Below are 22,300 nucleotides of genomic sequence, written 5' to 3'. Positions count from 1 at the left end.
GTTATTATCATTTTCTTTACTTTCACTTATTCTAACCCCTACTTTGCAACAAAGTTTCAGGTACATTTTCCTATCCTTCTCTTGAATTTTAGATTTTATCTTTCATACACATTATTTTCTGCCCAATAGCATGTTATACTATTTCCTAGCCAAGTAATAGAAATATCGGCAAGTCCGGGTGGACTGGGGTGCCTAATACATTTCTTAGACCATAACTTGACCCATACCCAGACCAATGGACCGATCAGTCCCCAAATGTCATTGCAAGAGAGTCATTTACATTACGTATCCTAGCCCCTAATAATCTAGCGGTGACTCCAACATTTAATTCACCTCTCTCTCCCTCCCCCTCCCAAAGAGGGATGAGATGGAGGACACGAGGCGATTCTCCGCCATGTCATTGTCCTCACAGCATGATTCTGGTGTGAGGTTGCGGTTGAGGGTTTAACTAGGTTGTTTGGCTCTTATTCTATGAATTGTACCTTCGGCTTGGCTTGTTACGTGATGTCATATTATTGGAGAGCTGATCTTGTTTATATCAGGTGGATTTCTCCACCTATTACAGTGAAAGGGAAATACTAGTGGACTACTTTCAAGGTGTTCTTGAGAGGAGTGGACATAGACTCAAGGAGTCGAACCACTATAAATCTTGTGTCTATATTGTGCTTGATTTGCCACTGTTCAGCTTCTAAGGGGGAGGAGGTACCCGAACAACTTGCATTTCTGCCACCATGAGCTAAAACAGCACCAGGCCTTCCAACCCACGCCCAGGCCCTACCAAATCGGCCATGGCCCATTGTAGAGAGACCTGCACAGCCCGACCCACGACCCAGGCTAGAGCTCACCACTTTACGGTGGAAAATCTCCATTCTCCCAAAATCACGTGGATTACTTTCCATTCTAGCATCACGCCACTCACTGGCAGCCTTCTCATGGTTCCTACTTCTTTGACCACCACTATCTTCATTGCCCATATTGGCAGCTCCACCAATAGAAAGGTGTTGATTCCTTTCCAAAATTATCCTAGCTTGTTGAGCCAAATCAGGCGATGAATCACCCTCCTAATATCTTTCCATAATCAGGTCATCGTCATTTCCAATAGCCGCCACACCATCGTTCCCCACAGGGTTCCCTCCGACCACCTCCACGAATGTACCAACTGATTCAGGAATCCTAGAAGGAATGGAGGAGGGAGACAAAGACCTATCCTTGCTAGCTGAGCGAGGCCTATTCGACGAGCCCAAGTTTCTATTTCCCGGAGCAGCAGGAACATTTGCATCCATCGCCATAGATTTCTTTCTTGTCTCCACCGCTAAATGCTCCTTGCAATTACTGAAAGCATGCCCAACTCTCCTACAAAACCCACAGTGGAGGAGATTGTCCTCATACAGCACATTCTGTTTGAACCAAAACAATTCCAAAGAGCCAACATGATCACGTCCCACCATGACCTCATCCAACCTATTGGCAGATTCGTCCATGTCTACAAGCACCCAAGCAAAAATTCCTGTAGTGCCCTCACGGGTTCGCTTGTCAAGCGCCACCGGCGTGCCCAGCGCTTTGGCCAGAGAAAGGAGGACATCGGGGTGCCAATACTCAAATGGGAGGTCAGGGAAACAAACCCAAACAAGCTTTCTAGCCTGATGTGCTCCATTGACATTGAAATTCGGACGCCTTCTCTGGAACCTTATCAATTGATTTTCCACCCTAATCGGGCTTCGCCTCCAAGTCAGGCGCATATCAGCCTCCAGTTCGAAACGAAAAATAACATAGCCCTTCCCAATCTGAACCAAATCCACAGACCCTTTTAACCTTCAAGAGTCACGGATAGCTTTTCGCAATGTAGCAAATGGAACCTGTTGCAGGTTTAAGCGCCCTATCAACGCATACCTGAAATGTTGGACTTAAGCCTCGTAAGTACCCTGTGGGATCTTCACCCTCACAAATTCACCCTCATGGATCGGCACTGGGAGAGCATTTGCATCCGGTAGGATGCTCTTACCGACTGCCTCTGCGAAGGACTTCGCCCTTGGAGGATCTGAAAATCCACGACCCAAATCCTTTATGGCCCCCAGCTCCTTTGGGACCCCACCTCCATCGCCCGGGTGGGGAGGATCATTATCCCCATCAGCAACTGTGAACGAGTCCTTCTTAGCCTGAAAGACAGCAGCAATCCTTCCACTCGCCATTGATGGTTTCGGTTAACCCAGCTAGACGTTCAAAAGGCCTATGATACCTTATCCTAGCATTTTCTCTTTGCAGTGCTCCGGCAATTTATTTTTTCTGATAGATGGATTTCTTGGCTAAATCAGATTTTGTTGACCACAAAAATTTCAATTCTTCTGAATGGCAGTCCTGTGGGTTATTCTATGGTGGAAAGAGGCCTTTGGCAAGGTGATCCCCTTTCCCCTATTCTTATCATTCTGGCTGAAGAAGTCCTTTGCAGGAGGTCGAAGTAGCTCATCAGTCTTGGGAAGATCAAACCCCTCCTGGGTCCTAGAGGGGTACAAGTGCCTTCCCACCTTCTTTTTGTGAACAATATCTTCATTTTTATGAATGCTTCGGTACGGTATGTGAAGAACTTGAAGCATTTTCTCACTCTATATCAAGAATTTTTGGGCAACGGATCAACTTGGAAAAGAGTAAATGTTTCTTTGGCAATATCTCCCCAAGCCAAAAATAAAGAATTTCCTCGGAGTTGGAGATCCCTTCTTCTACTCTCCCTACAAAGTACTTGAGGGTTGAAAATTTTAAAGACCGGTTCTCAAAGTAGCATTGTTTTCCCCTCTTGGACAAGATAAAGATCCAATTATCGGGTTGGAAAGGGAAGCTTCTCTCCATGGCTGGTAGTAGCATCTTTTTCCCCTCTTGGTGCTGTTACAAATCCTAGAAAAGTGGTGTTTCAGTTCCATACTTACACCTTTACAAAAATCCAATATATATATATACTTTGTTGTTTACATTTTCAGATTTGTCCTTAAATAAACCCTATCTTCACTAACCTATAGTCAAAATTGGAGAAAACTTTCTTCATTAAAGTTGTAGCTCCATGAATCTTCTTTCACTTGGATTTAGAATTAACGCATTTCAAGTTATATCCAGAGAGTTCTGTCCATTTTACCAAGCTTGTGTAAAACTAAAAAAGTCCTATATCCGAATTCAATTTTATTGGAGCTTATTTCTATCACTCTCCCGATCTGAGTCCAACAGCCTATCTTGAGGCTTGCATCATAATCAAAAACTTTTCTTCAAATTCATTGGTTGCTAAAGGAATCTCAAAACCATTTTTTTTACAATATCTCACACCTTTGGATTGGTCGTAGCTTGCAAATATATCTCCATCATCGGTTTCCAAAAGCTGTACAATTGACCATTGAATAGGGTAGGACAAATTATCGAAGCTCCTTTGATAGACACATTCAGATTGCCATTAATCTTCGAAGATTTAAGTCCTTTTTGAAGAAAACCAACTCTGATGCCACTTGTAGGATCGTGTAGGCAACCCAAGTGGAAGTGAATTGGGTAATGCAGAATCTTAGCCCAGTTTGGTTTCTTTTCGTGCTATCTTAACACTCCAATGATTCATTAGTTAAAAAATATAAAATAAAATAAATAGAGGAGAGAGAGAGAGAGAGAGAGAGAGAGGCAAACACAGATTTATAGTGGTTTCGCACCGCCTCAATACAATCTTATATCCTTTCTCAAAGCCCTCGCCGACCTGGAATTTCATTAACACAATTTCCTTCCAGGGTAGGAGAAACACCCACACCTAATGATCTTCAGGAGATCAACAACCTTTCCTTCCAGGGCGTTAATACTATTCACCACACAATTACTAAAAGGTTACTTCTTTTACTGGAATATTTACAAGATATAGCTCATATACTGATCCCTTTTACTTAGTAGCTCATGCTCAATGGATAATTTGATTTGACAGATTTTAACTTTTAACCTCTTAGCTTAACAGCTCATTGGATTTGCAAGTTGAAGCACATAGGTAATAGAATTTTTAAGTTTTAGCTATTCTTCTATTTAGAGAGCAAATTCCTGCTATCCATACACCATCCGAACCACTCGGTCAAGGGCGGTTGCAAAGGTCCATATTATCTATTTAATATCCATTAGGTCCCACCCATGACCACCCCATTACCTACGTCCATTCCGTCTGTTGCTAGTTTGTGTCCAAACTTCCTTAATATATCCCCAAAAAGATAGGCTAAGACCATTGATTAATTCCTCCTATCAACTTGGATGTATGTACAACTAAACCATAATCAACCTCATCTTTCTTTTTTGTTTTTTACTAAAAGATCATTTGTATTGAGAAAAAGAGAAGAAGAATACAAAAAAACACACAAACCGGCTAGAAGCCAGACACAACTAAAAAAACAGCGAATTTAAATCCCCACCTTCGGCATTGCCATCAACAGGAAAATAAAAACGCACCAACAGAAGCAAGATCAAAGAGGAAACATCCAAAACCTCATATCTTCTAAGTTCCTAATGCAACAAACAACCAGAAGAAGCGGAGAAGGTCAGATTAGGTAATGGAGTTTACGGTGGAATACCTAGACCTGATCTTAGTCCCAGCAGGGCTCTTGATAATGTTAAGCTACCATCTCTACCTTATCTACCGAGTTCTAAGATGTCCTGCAACAACAGTAATCGGCTATGAGAACCTCAATAGGATGGCATGGGTTGAGAGAATGATGCAGGTTTGTTTAATTTTTGTTCCCTAATTAAATTATTTATCACTTTTAATGAAATTAATGACCTCATAATCTTGATTAGTAGGTATTTGAAGTTTGAAATATGCAGGGTAATCCGAGTAATACAAGCTTAGCACTATCTGTGATATCAACAAACATATCGTTTGCAACCTTCTTGGCTTCTGTGAGCCTTACGCTGAGCTCTCTCATAGGAGCTTTGGTGGGTAGCTCCTCTAGCAATCTCTTCAGGAACGTGTTCGTACTTGGAGACATAAAATCCAACACAGTTTTCCTCATGTACATAAGCATGCTCTTAGCCTTCATGCTGGCCTTTGTGGCGTTTGTTCAGTCGGCGAGGTACTTAATTCAAGCTGATTTCTTCATAAGTACGCCGAATAGCGACGTGCCGGTCGAGTACGTGCAATCATCGATGATTAGGGCTAACAATTTCTGGCAGGTTGGGTTGAGGTTGATCTACTTTGCTATGGTTTTCATGTTTTGGAGTTTTGGGGCAATTCCGATGTTTGCGTCATGCGTGGTTATGGTGTTGTTTCTGTATTTTTTGGACTCCAATTCGGTGCCGTTGCATAAGTATAAGCTGGACAAGAAGGTGGTGGAGGATGTGGGATACCGACCACCGTGGGAAGCTGAGCACCGTGGGAAGCTGGTGGTGGAGGATGTGGGATGCCGAGAACCATGGGAAGCTGAGCACCGCGGGAAGCTGGTGGTGGAGGACTTAGCCGCAACAGTTAGGACAATATAGCAACACCGTTTTGGGTAAACTCAGGATAACTTTATCGGATCCCTTACCCTTAACTTTTTATAATGATTTACCTAGTAGGACTTGGTCAGTGTGAGTGGTCGGTATCTTGGAGAGACAAGCCAAGTGCCTTTTTTTTTTTTTTTTCCAGCAAAGTGGCATTTTAAGACCAATTTGGATCCTCTACTGCCAAGCTGCCCGGCAGGACCCTACTGCCAAGACACAGCAAGGCGAGGAATGATCGCCTTACCCCTACCCGAGTGCCTTGCCCGAGTGGGAGTAAGGCGGTCATTTACCGCCTTGCTGTGTCTTGGCAGTAGGGCCCTGTCGGGCAACTCGGCAATAGAGGATCTCAATCCTTTGAAGACTCTCTCTACCTACCCCCTCTGACCATTCCTGGGCCAATTTGGGCCTGGGCTGGATCTTGATCCTCTACTGCCGAGTTGCCCGGCAGGACCGTGCTGCGCAGACACAATAAGACAACAAATGATCGCCTTACCCCCAATCGGGCAAAGCGCTCGGGTAGGGGTAAGGTGGTCATTTCCTGCCTTGTTGTGCCTACGCAACACAGTCCTGCTTGACAGCTCGACACTAGAGGATCCAAATTGCTAGGGCAACATACAAACTGTTATGTGCTTGACATTTTTTGTTTTTTGTTTTTGTTAATCCTGTCATGTGCCTAACTTACCCCATGGAACTTTTGGATGCCAGAGTTGTGTAAGTGCATGTGTAGTGTAAGGTCTTAGTAGTTATGTGAAGTTAGGAAGTTAGGAGTCTATGTGTCTGTACGTGGGACTGGTTATAATGGGTACGTGGGAATGGTGGATGTTGTGTAGTATCGGTTTCGTCCGTAAAACCCTGCTATTTTCTCTCCTATTTCTTTTTTTTACTTCCCTATTTCTATTTTTCCTATTTTCTCTCTCTCCTTATTGTTTCTTGTCTTTTTTTTATTTTATTTTTCTAGATTATCTTGCATGTAACAAATGGCATCAGAGCTAGGCACGGTGGAGGAAATGGACCATCTCGAGTCTATACGGGAGTATCTTCTGTGTAACGGCAAAAAAAAGGTGATCTTCCAACCGTGCAAGATGAAGAAGAGGCTCGATCTCCATCCAAAACCGCGAGTTGTGTTGTATAGTCTTCAAAAATTACCCCAACAAGATTTGGGATTCGGGTGGAATTATTTAAATTTAATTTATTTGGTGTACACTTTCTTTTCCTACGGTTGATCTTGAGGACAAGATCTTTGGCTTTTTTAACGAGGGTGGAATGTTATGTGGCTTACTTGCCCCATGGAACATGTGAATACAGGAGCAGTGTAAGTGCAGGTGCAGTGTAAGGTCTAAGTAGTTATGTGAAGTTAGGATGTTAGGAGTCTACGTGTCTAGTAGTTGCATGTACATGGGAATGGTGGATGTTGTGTAGTAGTTATCTAATTGTATTTATTTTAAATATCATAATACATAAAAGAATTGGGAAGAATGAAAATCCCTAAATGATCTCTTCAGTTATTGTTGTACAAAGAAAACGGCTTGGTTTCCCTCTTTGCAACACTCGAATTAAGAATGGAAATAGTATTAGAGAATGAAAGACATTCTTGAAACTTTCTCGATTGTTTTATTTCTCTTTCTATCAGGTGAGTACTGGAATGACTTGATTGTGAATGAATTTGAGTCTACCCTTTTACATGGGGCACAAGGGCCTCTATTTATAGAGTTTCTCCCCCCAATCTTGTTACAATAGAGCAGCCATCTGCCAGATGGCTTTTCCCTTTCCTCGTCCCGAGATTGAGTCATTCTCGGTATATAATCTCTTGCATAGGGGGGATCTTTTCCTCTCATCCAGGTAAGGGTGTTAAACGGTCTGATTTCGGTTAAATGGTTCGGTTCAGTTCGGTTTTAACTGCTTGATTGTAGAAACCGTAACCAAACCGTTTAATTAAACGGTCTCACAATCAAACTTGGACCGTTTGTAAACGATTTTTAAACGGTTTCAGTTAAATGGTTCTATACGGTTTTACACGGTTTTGGTTAGTCGGTTCTATACACATTTTCTACTCTATTTATCAATACTAGTTATTAGTTAATAGTTATTACTTGTTACTTACTAAGTTATTAGTTTTTTTTTTTGGAAAAAGAAAATCATTAATGAAGAAACATGATTGCTTAGTAGTTGCTACATGCTAGGTTTTGACTTTTTGTTTATAAAAAAAAAAAATTTGTTAAGTTTTAAACGGTTAGACGGTTTGGTTATAATCGGTTTTAATTGGATTACACGGTTTGAAACCGTTGGATTAATCGGCCTAAACCGAACCAAATCGATTAAATAAACGGTATCAATTCTAAAACCATAACCGGACCATTCAACTAAACGGTCTGTCGATTTCGATTTAAACAGTTCGGTTCAGTTCGGTTTCGGTTTAGTTTTGACACCCTTACTTCCAGGGGTCTGGAATCTTCTTTTTACACCTGGGTAGTGGTTAGCAGTCACCATCTATCAGGGTTTTCTAAAACTGATCTTGCTGGCGTGTGTAAACTAGTTTAACTGCCACGCACGTGGTCTGATCAGTCTTGGACGGAGACTGGTTTCTTGAAATCCAAACCATTCCATGTGTCATCCTCGAATTGGGTAGGTAAAATATAATGTATCAGTTATCTTGAGAGAGGCAGACTACCTCCCAACAACAAACTTATTGTTTAATTCGTCACTAGGGATAGGGAGGTAATGAAAGGTTCGATGATAGCAGAATTGAAGAGATATTTCGACATAAACCAAACAATGGAAATCGAACGATGCAAGGAATGTTCCGTCTGCAACAATTGCACAACACATTCGATGTAAGAACTACTCACTCTCACAATTATATTCGCAACTCTAAAAGGAGAAGATGTTGTAGAACTACTAATATCAATTGCGAATTTGCGATTTCTCCTACCACTTCATTCTTATAGTGGAAGCTAATCTAATTGGTTTCTTAGTAAAATAGGATACGTGCTCAATCTCCATCTTTCCATAATGTGAGAGCTCCTGCCCTCTTCATTCTTATAAAATGAAAGCCAAACTAATTGGTTTCCTAAAAAAAAAAAATAGGATTCTCAATCTTTTCATAATGCGAAATCTCCTATAAATAATAAAGGGCATTCCGTGATTGCTATAATATTGGGAAGGGGTAGGATCCCATTAGGATTGCTATATGGATAGGATGTGTGTAGTATCTTCAATCTTATTAAAGATTTTACCAAAATTTACATTCTACGTAATGTAACACAAATATACGAAGTAGATAATTACAAATTGATCCCTCCACTAACCATTATAACATAACAGACTTTTGAGCATGTGTATAAAGCATTTGTAATATTATTTAATAAAATAATATTAATACTTAAGACATTAATTTTCAAAACACTTTGTAAACTATTTAATCCTTAAAAAATGCCCCTGGCTGGCCCATAGTTGTAATCATGCATACAATAATATGAAATAAACATTTATTAAAGCAAAAATTTTGTTGTAACAAAGGTTTGTGAAAAAAATGATACTTTTTAGCCCTTCTACTACAAGACGCTTTTGTTTTGTTTTGTTTTTTTTTTTTGTTTTTTTTCAATAAAAGTACATAAATCCTGTAATAATCACATAATGGCAAATCACTTACAAATTATTTTGAAAAACACCTATTTTACCCTTACACTAAGTAACTCATGGAAATAAGACAAAGGGCAATCAAAGGAAGGTTACAATTTCTAACTTCACCATTTTAGTGACAACAAGATGCATGCACCCTTAAAGTATTAATTTAATGGACACATATGTTAACTCTGAGAATCCAAAGTTAATTGTATATCTTGTGAATCACGTATTACATTGGTCATTATATATACAGGATTATCTACCTAAACATAATCCTACTTATCAGGGATATACAACTAATATGGTATAAAAGATAAGGAAGAGACATACAAGATAAGGTAGAGAATTAAGGATGTGTATATACAATCGTAAGACTCCCCCTCAAGTTGGAGCGTGGAGATTGCAAACGCCCAACTTGGATAGCAAGGTTTGAAATGGCTCATGTCCTAGTGCCTTGGTAAATATGTCAGCCAATTGAGAGTGAGAGGCAATCTTGGTGGGAACGATGAGACCTTGCTGTTGCCGCTCACGAACGAGATGACAATCGATCTCAATATGTTTGGTTCGTTCATGAAAGACGGGATTGGCAGCGATGTGTAGAGCCACCTGATTATCACAATACAACGGAATGGGAGTCTGGTAGGGAAGACCAATGTCACGCAATAAATAAGTAAGCCATATCAACTCACAGGTAGTGATAGCCATTGCTTCATACTTGGCCTCGGCAGAGGAGCGTGAAATGGTATGTTGCTTCTTAGTCTTACAGGAGACAAGACTAGAACTCAATAAGACATAATAACCAGTTGTGGAACGGCGAGTCATGGGACAACTGGCCCAATCCGAATCACAATAGATACGGAGATCAAGCGAACAATCAAACCGATAGTGGAGCCCTTGACTGGGAGTTATTTTGAGATAGCGTAACAAGCGGTGAGCTGCATCTAGATGAGGTTGCCGTGGTTGGTGCATGAATTGACTCAAAATGTTGACACTGTGAGTGATGTCAGGTCGAGTGACTATAAGATAGATTAATCAACTAACCAAACGACGATAAGCCGAAGGATCGGCAAGCAAGTCACCCTCATCATTAGATAATTTTAAATTCTACTCCATGGGTATGTCAGCAAGATGGGCACCAGTATAGCCACAATCGTCCAATATATCAAGGATATACTTGTGTTGACATAGATAGAGGCCTGTGCGAGACCGAGCAACCTCAATACTCAGAAAGTATTTGAGCTGACCAAAGTCCTTAATGTGGAATTGCTGGTGAAGCATAGTTTGGACGTCATGAATTAAGGAGGCATCAGAACCAGCAATAATCAAATCATCAACATATAAAAGAATGAAGACGGATGCGGTGCCCTTCTGAAGAATGAAAAGAGAATGATCCGCATCAAAAAGCCGAAAACCATATTGACATAATGCCATAGAAAACTTAGAATACCATTGTCGTGATGCTTGTTTAAGGCCATATAAAGATTTGTGAAGACGGCAAACTAACTGCTCCCCCTTTCTCCGATAACCAGGTGGAGTAGTCATATAAACCTCCTCATTGAGGTCACCATGGAGGAAGGCGTTGTTGACATCCATTTGATGGAGAGGCCAACCTCGAGCAGTAGCAAGAGCCAACAGAACCCGAATAGTGACTAACTTAGCTACAGGGGTAAAAGTATCATGAAAATCGACACCCTCAATCTGATTATAACCATAGTTGTCACGGCGTCATGGTGATCCAAGTTGATGGAGGGGTGTCTGATCTATATATCGACACGTCGCCGGCCATGACGATGCCATGGCGATCATGTCGACCATGGCAGAATTGTAATTAAATCCAAAGTTGAATGGCAAAGTTGAATGGCAAACTAGTAGATAAATCAAGATTTATATGAGCAATGGTAGAATTGTAATTAAATCCAACGTTGAATGGCAAAGTTGAATGGAAAACTAGTAGATAAATCAAGATTTATAAGAGCAATGGCAGAATTGTAATTAATCTGAAGTTGCAAAGGAGTGGCAGAGCTGTAATTTAATGGAGTTAAAGGGAAAACTGAATGGGTTAAACAGAATAGCAATAGAGAATATAAGGGGTTTTATATAAATAATACAAGTCGTCCTTACTTGCAATTTTAAATACTTAATGTCTTCTTCAACCTTGCAATAGCACGATAGAAAGAGAGGCAGAGAGGCGGTGAATTGGAGTAGTTCCAGCAGCGGAAAATCCTTATGAAGACGATTCTCCCTGCAATTTCTGGAACAAAATCGCAGCACCAAGGTCTGCCGATCCCAACGAGAAATAGCCCCAAAATCTTACTGGCAACCGAATGGTGAGATCTGAAATCAGATTTGGCAGATGTCTTAGTTGTAGGTTACTAAACCAAGGCTAAAATAGGAGATTTGGGGAAGCAGGGAGTGGGTCTAAGGTTGGGGAAGAAACAAAAAATTAAAGAAGAAGAAATCGAAGAGGGAAAGAGAGGCAGGAAGAAGAAATCAAAGAGGGAAAGAGAGACAGGACGCCATGGCATAGGTTGATATGTAAAGACCTCCAACGCCAGGACGCTATGGTAGCGCCAGGACGCCATGGCGACGATATGGCGACGCCATGACAACTATGATTATAACCGTTGGCAACAAGGTGGGCTTTGTAATGCTCAATACTGCCATCAGAGCGGCGTTTGATCTTGTAGATCCATTTGGAGCCAAAGGGATTTTTTCCGGGGGGAAGTGGAACAAGAGACCCAGTTTGATTCTTTGTCAATGCCTGAATTTTGGCCTGCATAGCTGCTCTCCAGGCCTTATGTTTCATAGTTTCTGTAAATGTTGGAGGCTCAACAAATGTGAGAAAAGCTTTATGAGAATGATTAAAGCGATCATAAGAGAGGAAAGATTGTAAAGGATGGGAAGAGGACGAACCTGCAGTCAAAGAATACTATTATGCGGGGCTGTAGAAGCGGTGGAAGTCCTGTATGTGACGTGGGGGATGGCGGTCACGTTGGGGACGGCTAGGGATGATAGGTGGGTGTGGGGACGGGGTAGGGGTAGGGGGTATAGGGTTAGGAGGGGTAGGAGTGGGTGAAGTTGGGGTAGTAAGCAAAGTGGGATCAACGATAGGGGGGGTATCCACATGGGAGGGGGGTAAGGGAAGAATAGGGGATCCAAGAGGCATCGGTTTAGGCAGTAAGGCAGAAGGGAAAATTTGTTCATGGAACATGACATCCTGGGTGATGTAGAACTTTTTGGATTGGAGGTCAAGGACATGGTAACCCTTCTGGCCATAAGGATAGGCAATAAATACAACAGGGGACGCCCATTTATCAAATTTGTGGATGGGAGAATGATTTCGTCCAAATCAAAGACTACCAAAAACTCGTAAATGGGAGAGGTTTGGAGCTTTGTTGTGTGGGACCTCATAGGGAGACCGACCCTTTAATACAGGAGTGGGAAGTCGGTTTATTAAATATACAGTAGTTAAAACGCATTCGCCCCAAAATTCAATGAGAATACTAGACTGAAAACGAAGTGCACGTGCAATATTAAGGAGGGACGATGCTTGCATTCCACAATGCCATTCTGTTGTGGAGTTGCAACATAGCTAGAGTGATGTAATACTCCCAAAGGTTGAAGGTAAGTGGAAGTAGAATGGCTAAAAAATTATGTACCATTGTTTGAGTTAAAATAATACCGCAAGCGTACGGGTCAATCGTAGCTACGGGTCGAACACGAGGAGATATACGCCACTCTATTTAACTAACTTAAAAGTAATGCAAAGTGAACCAAATTAAAGTGTTAAATTAAACTAATTAAATTAATAAAAATTAATGCATCCTAACTCATAAGCATCTAACAAAATTAAGGGATTAAATTGGCGTCCTAACACATGAGCATCTAACCTATCAGACTAACGCAAATTGAAAAGAATAAAAATGTAGCCACACATAATAACCACATAAAAAGGAATAAGGGAATAAAAGTGCATCCACAAACCACAACCATATAAAAAAAATAAAAGAAATAGAGGGAGAAGAAGAAGAAGAAGATAGAGAGAGATAGAAGAGAGGGAGAATGAGATTAAGGGTTTAGAGAATGAGATACCTTGATGTGCTTGAATACTTGAATAAACTCACCATGGTTTCCTCTTCTAAATCTCCATGTCTTGTCATCAACATAGGAACTTAGACTAGGAAGCTTTAAACTACAACTATTACAACCATTAAACTAGACTTATGAAATCAAAACTAAGAACTTAAGCCAAAAATAGGAAAAGAAGAGAAAATTTCACTAAGTGAATGAAGTAAAAATTACACTAAAAAAATTGAATTAAAATTGAACTAGAAACTAACTAAAAACTTAACTAAAAAACTAACTTCTTACAACCCAAAGGGCAAGGGGTATTTATAGGGGGAAGAGAGGAGAGGAGAGAAGAGGGAAGTGTAGGAGAAATATTCCCTAAGAAAAGAGAATATTCTTTTCTCCTTCCTCTTTTACAATGTCTTGAATCCTAAGAAAAAAGAAAAAAATAGAAAGAAGAAGAAGAGAAGATTGTTTACATAGACCTTCTATTTCTAGAAAAGTAAACTTCAAATTCTAACAAGTGCTTCCTTTTCTTTGTAGATATCTTCTCTAAGCAATAAAATCAAAGCATCTTTGACTTTTCAACTTCCATAGGTGAGAGAATATCTTTCAAAATAAATCTATCCCAAATAGAATTTCAAAAGTGCCCTTGAGAAGTTGGAGGAGAGAGAGAGTAAGGGTGATGACTAGGATTCCTTTAAGAATAAATAAAATATCCATTCTGTATTTCAGAAAATGTGGAGCATGGGGTGCTTATATAGGCCTTAACATTGTGTTCCTTGCGAAAAATTACCCAAAATAGACCCAAATTTCGTCCAATTTGGAGTTCGGGAGCCCAAGATATCTCAAGTTGAAGTTGGACTGTCCAGAGCCCTCCAAATGGAATCTTTCGGATACAGGAAATATAACTTTTGGTTATTATGTTAAAACCCCTAGAATCCAAACTTTCGCTTCACTTTGTCCCCGGCCAACTGTCAATAATTACAAATAAACCTCTATAGACCATTTTCGCGCTTCATTATGGAAACGGCCGTAACTTCTTCGTTTCAACTCGGAATCAAGTGTCGTTTGAACCGTTACGAAGCTAACTCGATGGGCTACGCATCCAAGTCATTAACACCTTTAAACAGCTTAAAAACATTTTCTTAACATCATCTCCTCCATTTTCACAAGAATTCACCTAAAACCTGAAAAGCACAAGAAAGCACCGAGTAACTCTGTCCAATGTGGTAAAATGTATGCTTTATGCCCTAAGATTTCACACAGAAATGTGTTCATCAACCATTATCCGACTAAACGCATTTTATTATGACATGAAATTGGTTATAAATCATGGCAAAAAAAATGAGGAATTAAGTGGTTAACCTTAGATTTAGAGGACATAATAAATAGCCAAGTACTGCGTGAGTAGTCATCCACGATAGTTAAAAAATAACGAGCCCCGGATAAAGTAGTCCGGTATGGTCCCCAAATGTCAAAATGTACTAATTCAAAACATAATGAAATTGTGATTACACTACTGGGAAAGGAAAGCCGAGTTTGCTTAGCCAATGGACAAACAGTGCATGTGCACTTATTAGAAAAAGAAATGGTAGGATCAATACGATGCAAGGATTTCATAGATGACGAACCCGGGTGGCCTAACCTTCGATGCCAAAGATCAAAATGGGTGCCAGTGACAGCCGCCGAAACAAATGGAAGGGCAGGATCAAGGAGATAGAGACCACCATGTTTGCTACCCGTCTCAATAGTCCTCTTCGAAAGTGGGTCCTAAAATAGACAGGATTTGTCAGTAAAAGTGAGAAGAAATTTAGAAGAGGCATTGAGTTTACTGACAGATAAAAGGTTGAATTTAAAAGAGGGTACAAATAAAAACATATCCAACGCGTAAGTGGTATGGTTTGGAGTTACCATTATATATATGTTTACAACATTTTAACGATCTTTGAATAGCGCCTATAGCTCAATCTTTGAAATCAATTGAGATTTAATGGCTTCAGCCTTGGTATGGTGAGAGTGTTGGTGCTGGAATGATGGTGTGATTGCTGGAGTGTTTTCTGGTGCTAGTGAGCTGTTATGGGTGCTGTGTAGGAATTATTTAATTCTGTAATTGTGTGTCCCACATAGGGGTGTAAATGAATAGCCGAAATCCGTTTCCGTATCCGTGTCCGTATCCGTTTTGCACTATCCGAATCCGTCCAAAAGCTAAACGGATGCGGATACGAATAGGCTATAGTTATCCGAAAAGCTATATTTACATGTAAACGGATAAAATATCCGATTCGTATCCGTGTCCATATCCGTTTAGCACTATCCGAATCCGTCTGATAGCTAATCGGATGCGGATGCGGATATAGCACTATCCGAGCCGAATCCGATCCGTTTACAGCCCTAGTCCCACATGACCATTACTTATGAGCCCAGATCCTCTCCAATGACATTTAACCACTAGAGTCAATCTCACACCATCCATGGGGTGTGGGAACCACACCCCAGCGGTGGTCCTGACACCCCATGGATGGTTGAGATCCAATCTAGTGGTTAAATGTCATAAGAGAGGATTGGATTCATAACTTATTGGCCAAGTATGTCTCAATATTGTAATTGGATATAGTTGATGAAACCTATTGACTATCAATTTGGGGATTAAAGTCCTACTCTAAATAGCAATCCTTGGTGAGAGGAGTGTATCACAGTATAGGACTCTAGGTCCTCCCTCTATCTGCACTAAATTTCATATCAGTCCATCACACAGTAATCTAGAAGCTCCATTGTTCGTTCTTATTACAGCGATTCGAAGACGAACATCATCATGGCTAGTGGGAGTCAAGGAATCGTCACACAACATACATCAGTGAACGGTAAGCGTCTACTCTCTTATGTTTCTGATTCTAGAATGTTATTTGCAAGATCCTTATGTATTCGTATGATTGGGGATATTATTCCAACACGTGGTATGAGAGCTTAGATTGTGCGTGATGCGTTCTTGATTCAATTAATGAATTAATGATGTTTTCTGTTTGTTTCAGCACTACCACTAAGAAGGAGGGATTGTCCATTGGTGAAATTGCATTTTTTTCTTGGGGACTGAAGTTATAATAAAAAATAAAAAAAAAAGAGGGAGCCAAGGCCGCCATTAACGTGTGTTGGCCAACTACAAGGATAAGCCTATGGAGATCCGAATTGCAAAGTATAGGCTGAATTGATTCTTGTAATTTTGTGTTGACCGATTATGAACAATTTTTTTTTATTTAATTGGGCGCATCTTAGACACGCAGCCCACCTGATTGAAATAGCCACCCCTACTTCTTTGGGCAGCTAAGGCTGCCGCTACCATGAACAGGTGCTTGTCCTAGTGACTGAAACTATATTCTCATGACGTTTATTTTATGAGTGACATGCCCATTCCAGTTGGAGCATACATAGCATATCGTATGTGCTTGTACCGACCATGAATTGGAATGGGTGCATGGATCCCTGCTTCGTCACTGTGTGAGCCACATGAAACATATTTAGTTGATTCTACTGATACCTTTATTACTTGAGAACATGTCATGAAGAGGCCGCTCAATGTTGCTATTTTAGCATACTCCTTAGGGTCATGGATGATGCAGTTTGGCAGGACTTTATTGAGAAAGCAATTGAGAATAATTAGATTGACATGTAGGGGCTCAAGAAAAATCATTCAATGATACACCTTTGTTTTGTGACTCATTGCCCAGGCGACTTGTCGTATTGGTTTTCAATATGATCATAAGTACATTACATATTTGGGGTTAGCACTATTCATCATGAGGGACCAAGTGTGCTGAATCAGGTGTAGTTAGGTCGTTTGGGTTATTTCGAGATTGTTTGTGAGTGATGTCCTATGTTGGTTAGATGAAAGTTTGATATAGCATTACGACCTTGTTCTATCTCGTTAGGTCACACACAACATTTCTTGTATGAAAAGATACACGTGTGAGAGAGGCTTAGATGAACGATTGCATTGATATGCCCTACGTGGGCGAGTGGAAGATGTGACCAAATCAAGCGTGACTCGATCCAGGCACCCACCTAGGGGCAGCCGTGGGTCTTTGGACCCTCTAGGGTTTGAGAGAGGGGTAGCCACTTAAGGTGGTCCCCTACTTCTATTCATTGTACGAATAGGAGAGGATCTATATATATGTATACATCAGCAGCCCTAAACCGGAGTCTGACATTCTCACTCTCAGTCTTGGTTCTCACTTCATCTCTCTGCTAGTGTTGTGTTCTCTGAGGGAATCCATCATCTCCCATGGTTTTGTGGTGTGGAGTCTTCTGTGGAGATACCTAACAGGTACACGGAGATCCAAAAAGATCCGCCTAGTTCGTGTGGCTCGTAATCTTACCCCCTCGTGATCCTCTTCCGTTGCATTCGCACCATATCAGGTAAAACGCAAAAGATAATGATCTATTTACACATGTTAATTTATACTGGAGAAGGAAAATACTGGTCTGGATATTAGTAAAATATTCCATATATCACTTTTAATATTTGCAAGGATAAATTGATGTTTTTTTCCGGTAGACGATCCCACTCATTGTATAGTGTTACCATCATATGCGTTATGCTTATTACAGATCCTCTGCTTTCGAGATTGTCTTAATCACACAGCCGTAACATGGTAAACGAAAAAAAGGCAATGATTTCCCATTTGGAGACATATAATAAAGGCTCTCATGTGTGAAGACTTGCTTTTCCAAACTGCCTCTTAAGGTCTAAAGTGAAATTATGGATTAACAATAAAGCATGAACCAATCAATATTTCTTGTCTGTATCTGCTCAATTATTCCCATAAATTGGAAAACAAGGAATCCATTCCATTGCTTGCAAGCCTCTCTTATTGCTGCTTTATCTAAAGGCTTATTCCTAAGCAAACCCACCTGAGCTAAAATGTCATATTACTTAAAGAGGACAATATAAACCATATATTGAATGCAATATTTAAACACATCTACTCTGGAAATGCAACCTATGAACTGTAAGAGAATGTGGATTCGGAAAGAAAATCTTGATATATTGTTGGTCCCTGCTGGGTTGATCATAATGTTCGGCTACCATCTCTTCCTCCTCTATAGAATACTGACTGCTCCACACACCACAGTTATTGGCTATGAGAACCACAACAAGATGGCTTGGGTTGAGAGAATGATGTTGGTAATAATTACAAACCCCACCCCCTCCCCCCAGTTCATTGGATGATTTCTGAATTAATCAGCAAAAAAAACTCAATTATCTCTTTGGTAGACCTTCCTTTTCATATTAAAGAGGAATTGTTGATTGAGATTTCGATTTTTCTAGGTGTGTTTTTTGCTTTGAAATGCTTGGTTTTTCCTGTTTATGGCATTGCCGAAGGTGGGGTTTTCAATCATTATTGTATTCAGTGTAAGCTTAGATTTCATTTTTCTATGTGAGATTTTTTGCTTTGCAGTGATTGGTTTTTGCTGCTGATGGCATTGCCGAAGGTGGGGTTTTCCAATCATTCTTGTACTAGTGTAGGCCTAGATTTTGTTTTTCTAGATAAGGTTTTTGCTTTGCAGTGATTGGTATTCCTTGCTGATGGAATTGTCGAAGGTGGGATTTTCTAATCGTTCTTGTGATTGTATTTGTCTGGGTATGTTCCGATGCTAATTTTGTATACTTTCTCTCTTTTTTTTTTTTTTTTTTTTTTTTCCTTTTTCACAGGCAGATCCAAATAATATGGGATTGGCTCTGCAAGTGATCTCGAGCAACGAATCAGCAGCAACCTTCTTAGCCTCCATATCCATTACACTAAGCTCTCTTATTGGAACATGGTTCGGAAGCTCTTCCAACAACCTTCTCATCAACAAACTAATCTATGGAGACACAAGCCCACCCACTACATCTCTCAAGTACATCACACTTCTTGCCTTCTTCCTTATAGCCTTTGCATCATTCGTGCAGTCAGCAAGGTACTTTGTGCATGCTAATTTCCTGATTAGCACACCAAATACAGACATGCCCGTGAAATATGTGCAGTTGGCAGTGATAAGGGGAAGTAATTTTTCATTGCTTGGGCTTCGAGCACTTTACTTTGCCACTACTTTGTTGCTATGGATTTTTGGTCCAATTCCAATGGTTGTTTCATCAGTGGCTATGGTGATTATTCTCAACTTTCTTGACAATAATTCGATACCACTGCATCCATATCGGGTTCCAATGGGTCAGAACCTTGTAAAAAGGATAAGTGAAGAGGGGATTGCTGCAGATAGAGCAACAGTCCATCATGGAGGGTAAGATTTTTTAATGTTACAGCTTAAACTGTTACTTCCAATCATGGCAATGGTTTTAATTCTTTTCTTCTAATTCTTTTTTGTTTCCTTGTCTTCCAGAGTCTTGTAATGGCAATGGTTTCTCTCTTTCACAAAATCATTTCTTTTTTTTCAAACCATGGTACTACTTGGAGTAGAAACTACACAACCTGTAATGTCAGCAGTAGTTAAGTGGGGGGTCTGACCCTTAAAACCAATCTTGTGATCAAAAGATGGGCACCCACCATTTCAACTAATAAATTAAACCATTTCAGTTGTGCATTTGGTTAAGAAATTAGTTCTTTCTTTCACCAGGCTCTTCAAATGAACACAAGAAGATTAAACGGAGTTACATAAATTATAGCTGAATTTTGAGTGCGGATCTGTGTGAAACCTCTGGAAGGAGTAGAGCAGAAGCCAGTTGGAGAAATCATCAATGACAAGTGAACTAAATAAAATCTTTTAGGTGTCTCAGCTCTCAAGAATATTCTTACCAAGTATTGAGAGAAAACGAGACGAAATTCCTTTCTCGATTTATTATCACATGTGATATAGATCAGATCCAGTACAGCAACTCTAATATTGATTCCTCCTAGAATACAACCTCTATATTTCATGTAATCTCAATATTGCCTTTCCTAGTTTAGAGCAACTATGATCCTCACCATTGCAATATGTACATATTCTCTCTTTGAGAACAAGTAACGTAAGCCGCTCATATTCACTTTGACATGGTATCTATAGCCATCACAAGCGCCACCAAGCTCTCCTCTTTTTTTTTTCTTTTTTTTTTTTCTTTTTTCTTTCTATTCTTCTTCTTCTCCACCATGACCGACGAGCACACCACCGCTTCCTCTAATGTTTCCCTTGGGAATGTCCATCCTGTGACTGGTAACTCCCCCTCCCTTGCAACCGGTTCCTCCTCTTCTCCCTCTTTCAACCAAGCTCACCTGGCAAACTCAGATAGAGCCCTTCCTTGGTAGGCAAAATTTATTTGGACACCTTGACAACACTACTTGCTGCCCTGAAGAACCCATCATTGTTGCTGCTTGGCACCACTAAGACTCCATGATTCGAAGCTTGCTAATTATTGTCTCCCTGTCCGAGGAGGTCTGTCCATTGGTGATTGGTAAGCAAACGAGTTGCGACATCTACAAAACACTTTCCATGGCTTTCTCCTCTCCCTTTAAAAGTTGTATCATGTCTCTAAACATGGCTTTAGAAGATCTTTAACAAAAGCTGGATGAACTTGTCTCCCAGTTCTTACAACGTGAAAGTTAATCTATGTCGAACTCAATGTTGTTGTTCACACACTTTGTCCCAGTGCTTTCAACTTGCACATCTACCGCGGCCTCAAGTCAGAGTTTCGTGATGTGGTATCTTCACTACTTACCAGGATGGATCATATTTCTTATGATGATCTTCATGCAATGCCACTGAGCCATGAATTTCTTCATGGAACATCAATGAATGAACTCACTCTCACTAATGCTGCTAGCTATGTCGGTTCTCCATCAGCCAACATTGTTCAACGCTCCCCCACACCAGGTGCCTCCAGTTCCCCCTCTTCCAATCAGGGTGGTCGAGGCAGTCGTCATGGCTGGGGCCGTGGTGGTAGGGGTCGTGGTCCCCCAAGTCAAACCTATGGTTGGTTCTGGTGCTCTATTTGCCATCGTACAAATCACTCCATCAACCGTTGCTACTACCTCTCTCTGTCCGGCTACCCTACCCCACCTTCCCTCCCTTTTTCTTCCACTGTTTCTCCACCTGCGACTCATTAAACTTACCCTACTTACCCATCTTATCCCAACACTGTCCCTCCTTATAACCACCCCAATCCACCTCTCTTACTTACCTCGCATCCATCCACTGCTCTCCCGTGGTATTCTGACAATGGTGCCTCCCACCATGTGACCCATGACATTCAATCCATGTCCCAATATAAGGAGTACAATGGTCAAGATTAATTGCATGTTGGTAATGGTAAGGCTTACCCATCTCCCATATAGGTTCTTCGTCTTTTCCCTCTCTCTCTCTCTCTCTCTTGTCATCCTTTTCTTTTAAATAATGTTCTTCATGTTCATTCTATATCTAAATCTCTTCTTTATGTTCAGCAATTTACTCGTGATAATAACGTTTTGTTTATGTTTCACCCATCTCATTTTCTTGTGAAGGATCCAGTAACAAGTCAACTCTTCTCTCCGGTTCAAGTAAAGGGGGCCTCTACGAACTCTACCCCCACCTTCTTTGTCTACTAATACTGTTGTTTATACCGCTCTTGATATTTTGGCATCGTCACTTAGGATACCCGCATGAGCGTCTACTTCGTCATATGCTGAAAATAAAATAATCTACTGTGTTAGTCCTCCCGTCTTAGTCTTCTTTGTAAGGCTTATCAATTGGGTAAGGTAAGTGATCTCTCTTTACCTGTGACACATAATCGGAGTTTATTTCCCGTGGATCTTATTGATAGTGATGTATGGGGTCCTTCACCCACCTCTTCTCTTGACAGTCATTGTTAATTGTTACTATGTAATTTTCATTGATGATAATACTAAGTACATTTGGTTTTATCCCATTGTACATAAATCCTATGTTTTTGATATTTTTACTCAATTTCAAGCACTTGTGGAATGCCTTTTCAGTCGTAAAATAAAATTTGTCCAAACTGACTGGGGTGGCTAGTTTCGTTCTCTCCCTGCCTATTTTTCAAGGCTTGGTATTTCTCACCAACTTTTTGCTCTGCATACCATGAGCAGCAAGGTGCTGGTAATCGCCATACTATTGAAACTGCCCTCTTACTCATGGGTCTTTTTCCCAAGTTTATTGGCATTTT

At 40.5% G+C, this 22,300-nt stretch overlaps 2 protein-coding genes across 2 annotated transcripts; both read left to right on the top strand.

Annotated features, from left to right (window-relative positions):
• Positions 1 to 4,547: 4,547 nt before the first annotated feature.
• Positions 4,548 to 5,472, top strand: LOC122638702. The gene is made up of 2 exons (XM_043831555.1): positions 4,548 to 4,715; positions 4,819 to 5,472. Exons 1-2 carry the CDS (start codon positions 4,548 to 4,550, stop codon positions 5,470 to 5,472), a joined length of 822 nt encoding a protein of 273 aa, XP_043687490.1.
• Positions 5,473 to 18,125: 12,653 nt separating this feature from the next.
• On the top strand, positions 18,126 to 19,489 carry LOC122640574. Its single transcript, XM_043833794.1, has 2 exons — positions 18,126 to 18,349; positions 18,878 to 19,489. Exons 1-2 carry the CDS (start codon positions 18,128 to 18,130, stop codon positions 19,448 to 19,450), a joined length of 795 nt encoding a protein of 264 aa, XP_043689729.1. The 5' UTR covers positions 18,126 to 18,127; the 3' UTR covers positions 19,451 to 19,489.
• Positions 19,490 to 22,300: the final 2,811 nt, after the last annotated feature.

The sequence above is a fragment of the Telopea speciosissima genome, chromosome 9 (assembly GCF_018873765.1).
Source record: "Telopea speciosissima isolate NSW1024214 ecotype Mountain lineage chromosome 9, Tspe_v1, whole genome shotgun sequence".
NCBI classification, from domain to species: Eukaryota; Viridiplantae; Streptophyta; class Magnoliopsida; order Proteales; family Proteaceae; genus Telopea; species Telopea speciosissima.
This window is presented reverse-complemented; position numbering and strand designations above follow the sequence as displayed.

Excerpts from the sequence above, each read along its gene's own strand:
- LOC122638702 (XM_043831555.1), top strand. The coding sequence starts at position 4,548 with ATGGAGTTTACGGTGGAATACCTAGACCTGATCTTAGTCCCAGCAGGG. Across the intron at positions 4,716-4,818 it reads GGGTTGAGAGAATGATGCAG|GGTAATCCGAGTAATACAAG; the intron begins GTTTGTTTAATT and ends TGAAATATGCAG.
- LOC122640574 (XM_043833794.1), top strand. The coding sequence starts at position 18,128 with ATGCAATATTTAAACACATCTACTCTGGAAATGCAACCTATGAACTGT. Across the intron at positions 18,350-18,877 it reads GGGTTGAGAGAATGATGTTG|GCAGATCCAAATAATATGGG; the intron begins GTAATAATTACA and ends CCTTTTTCACAG.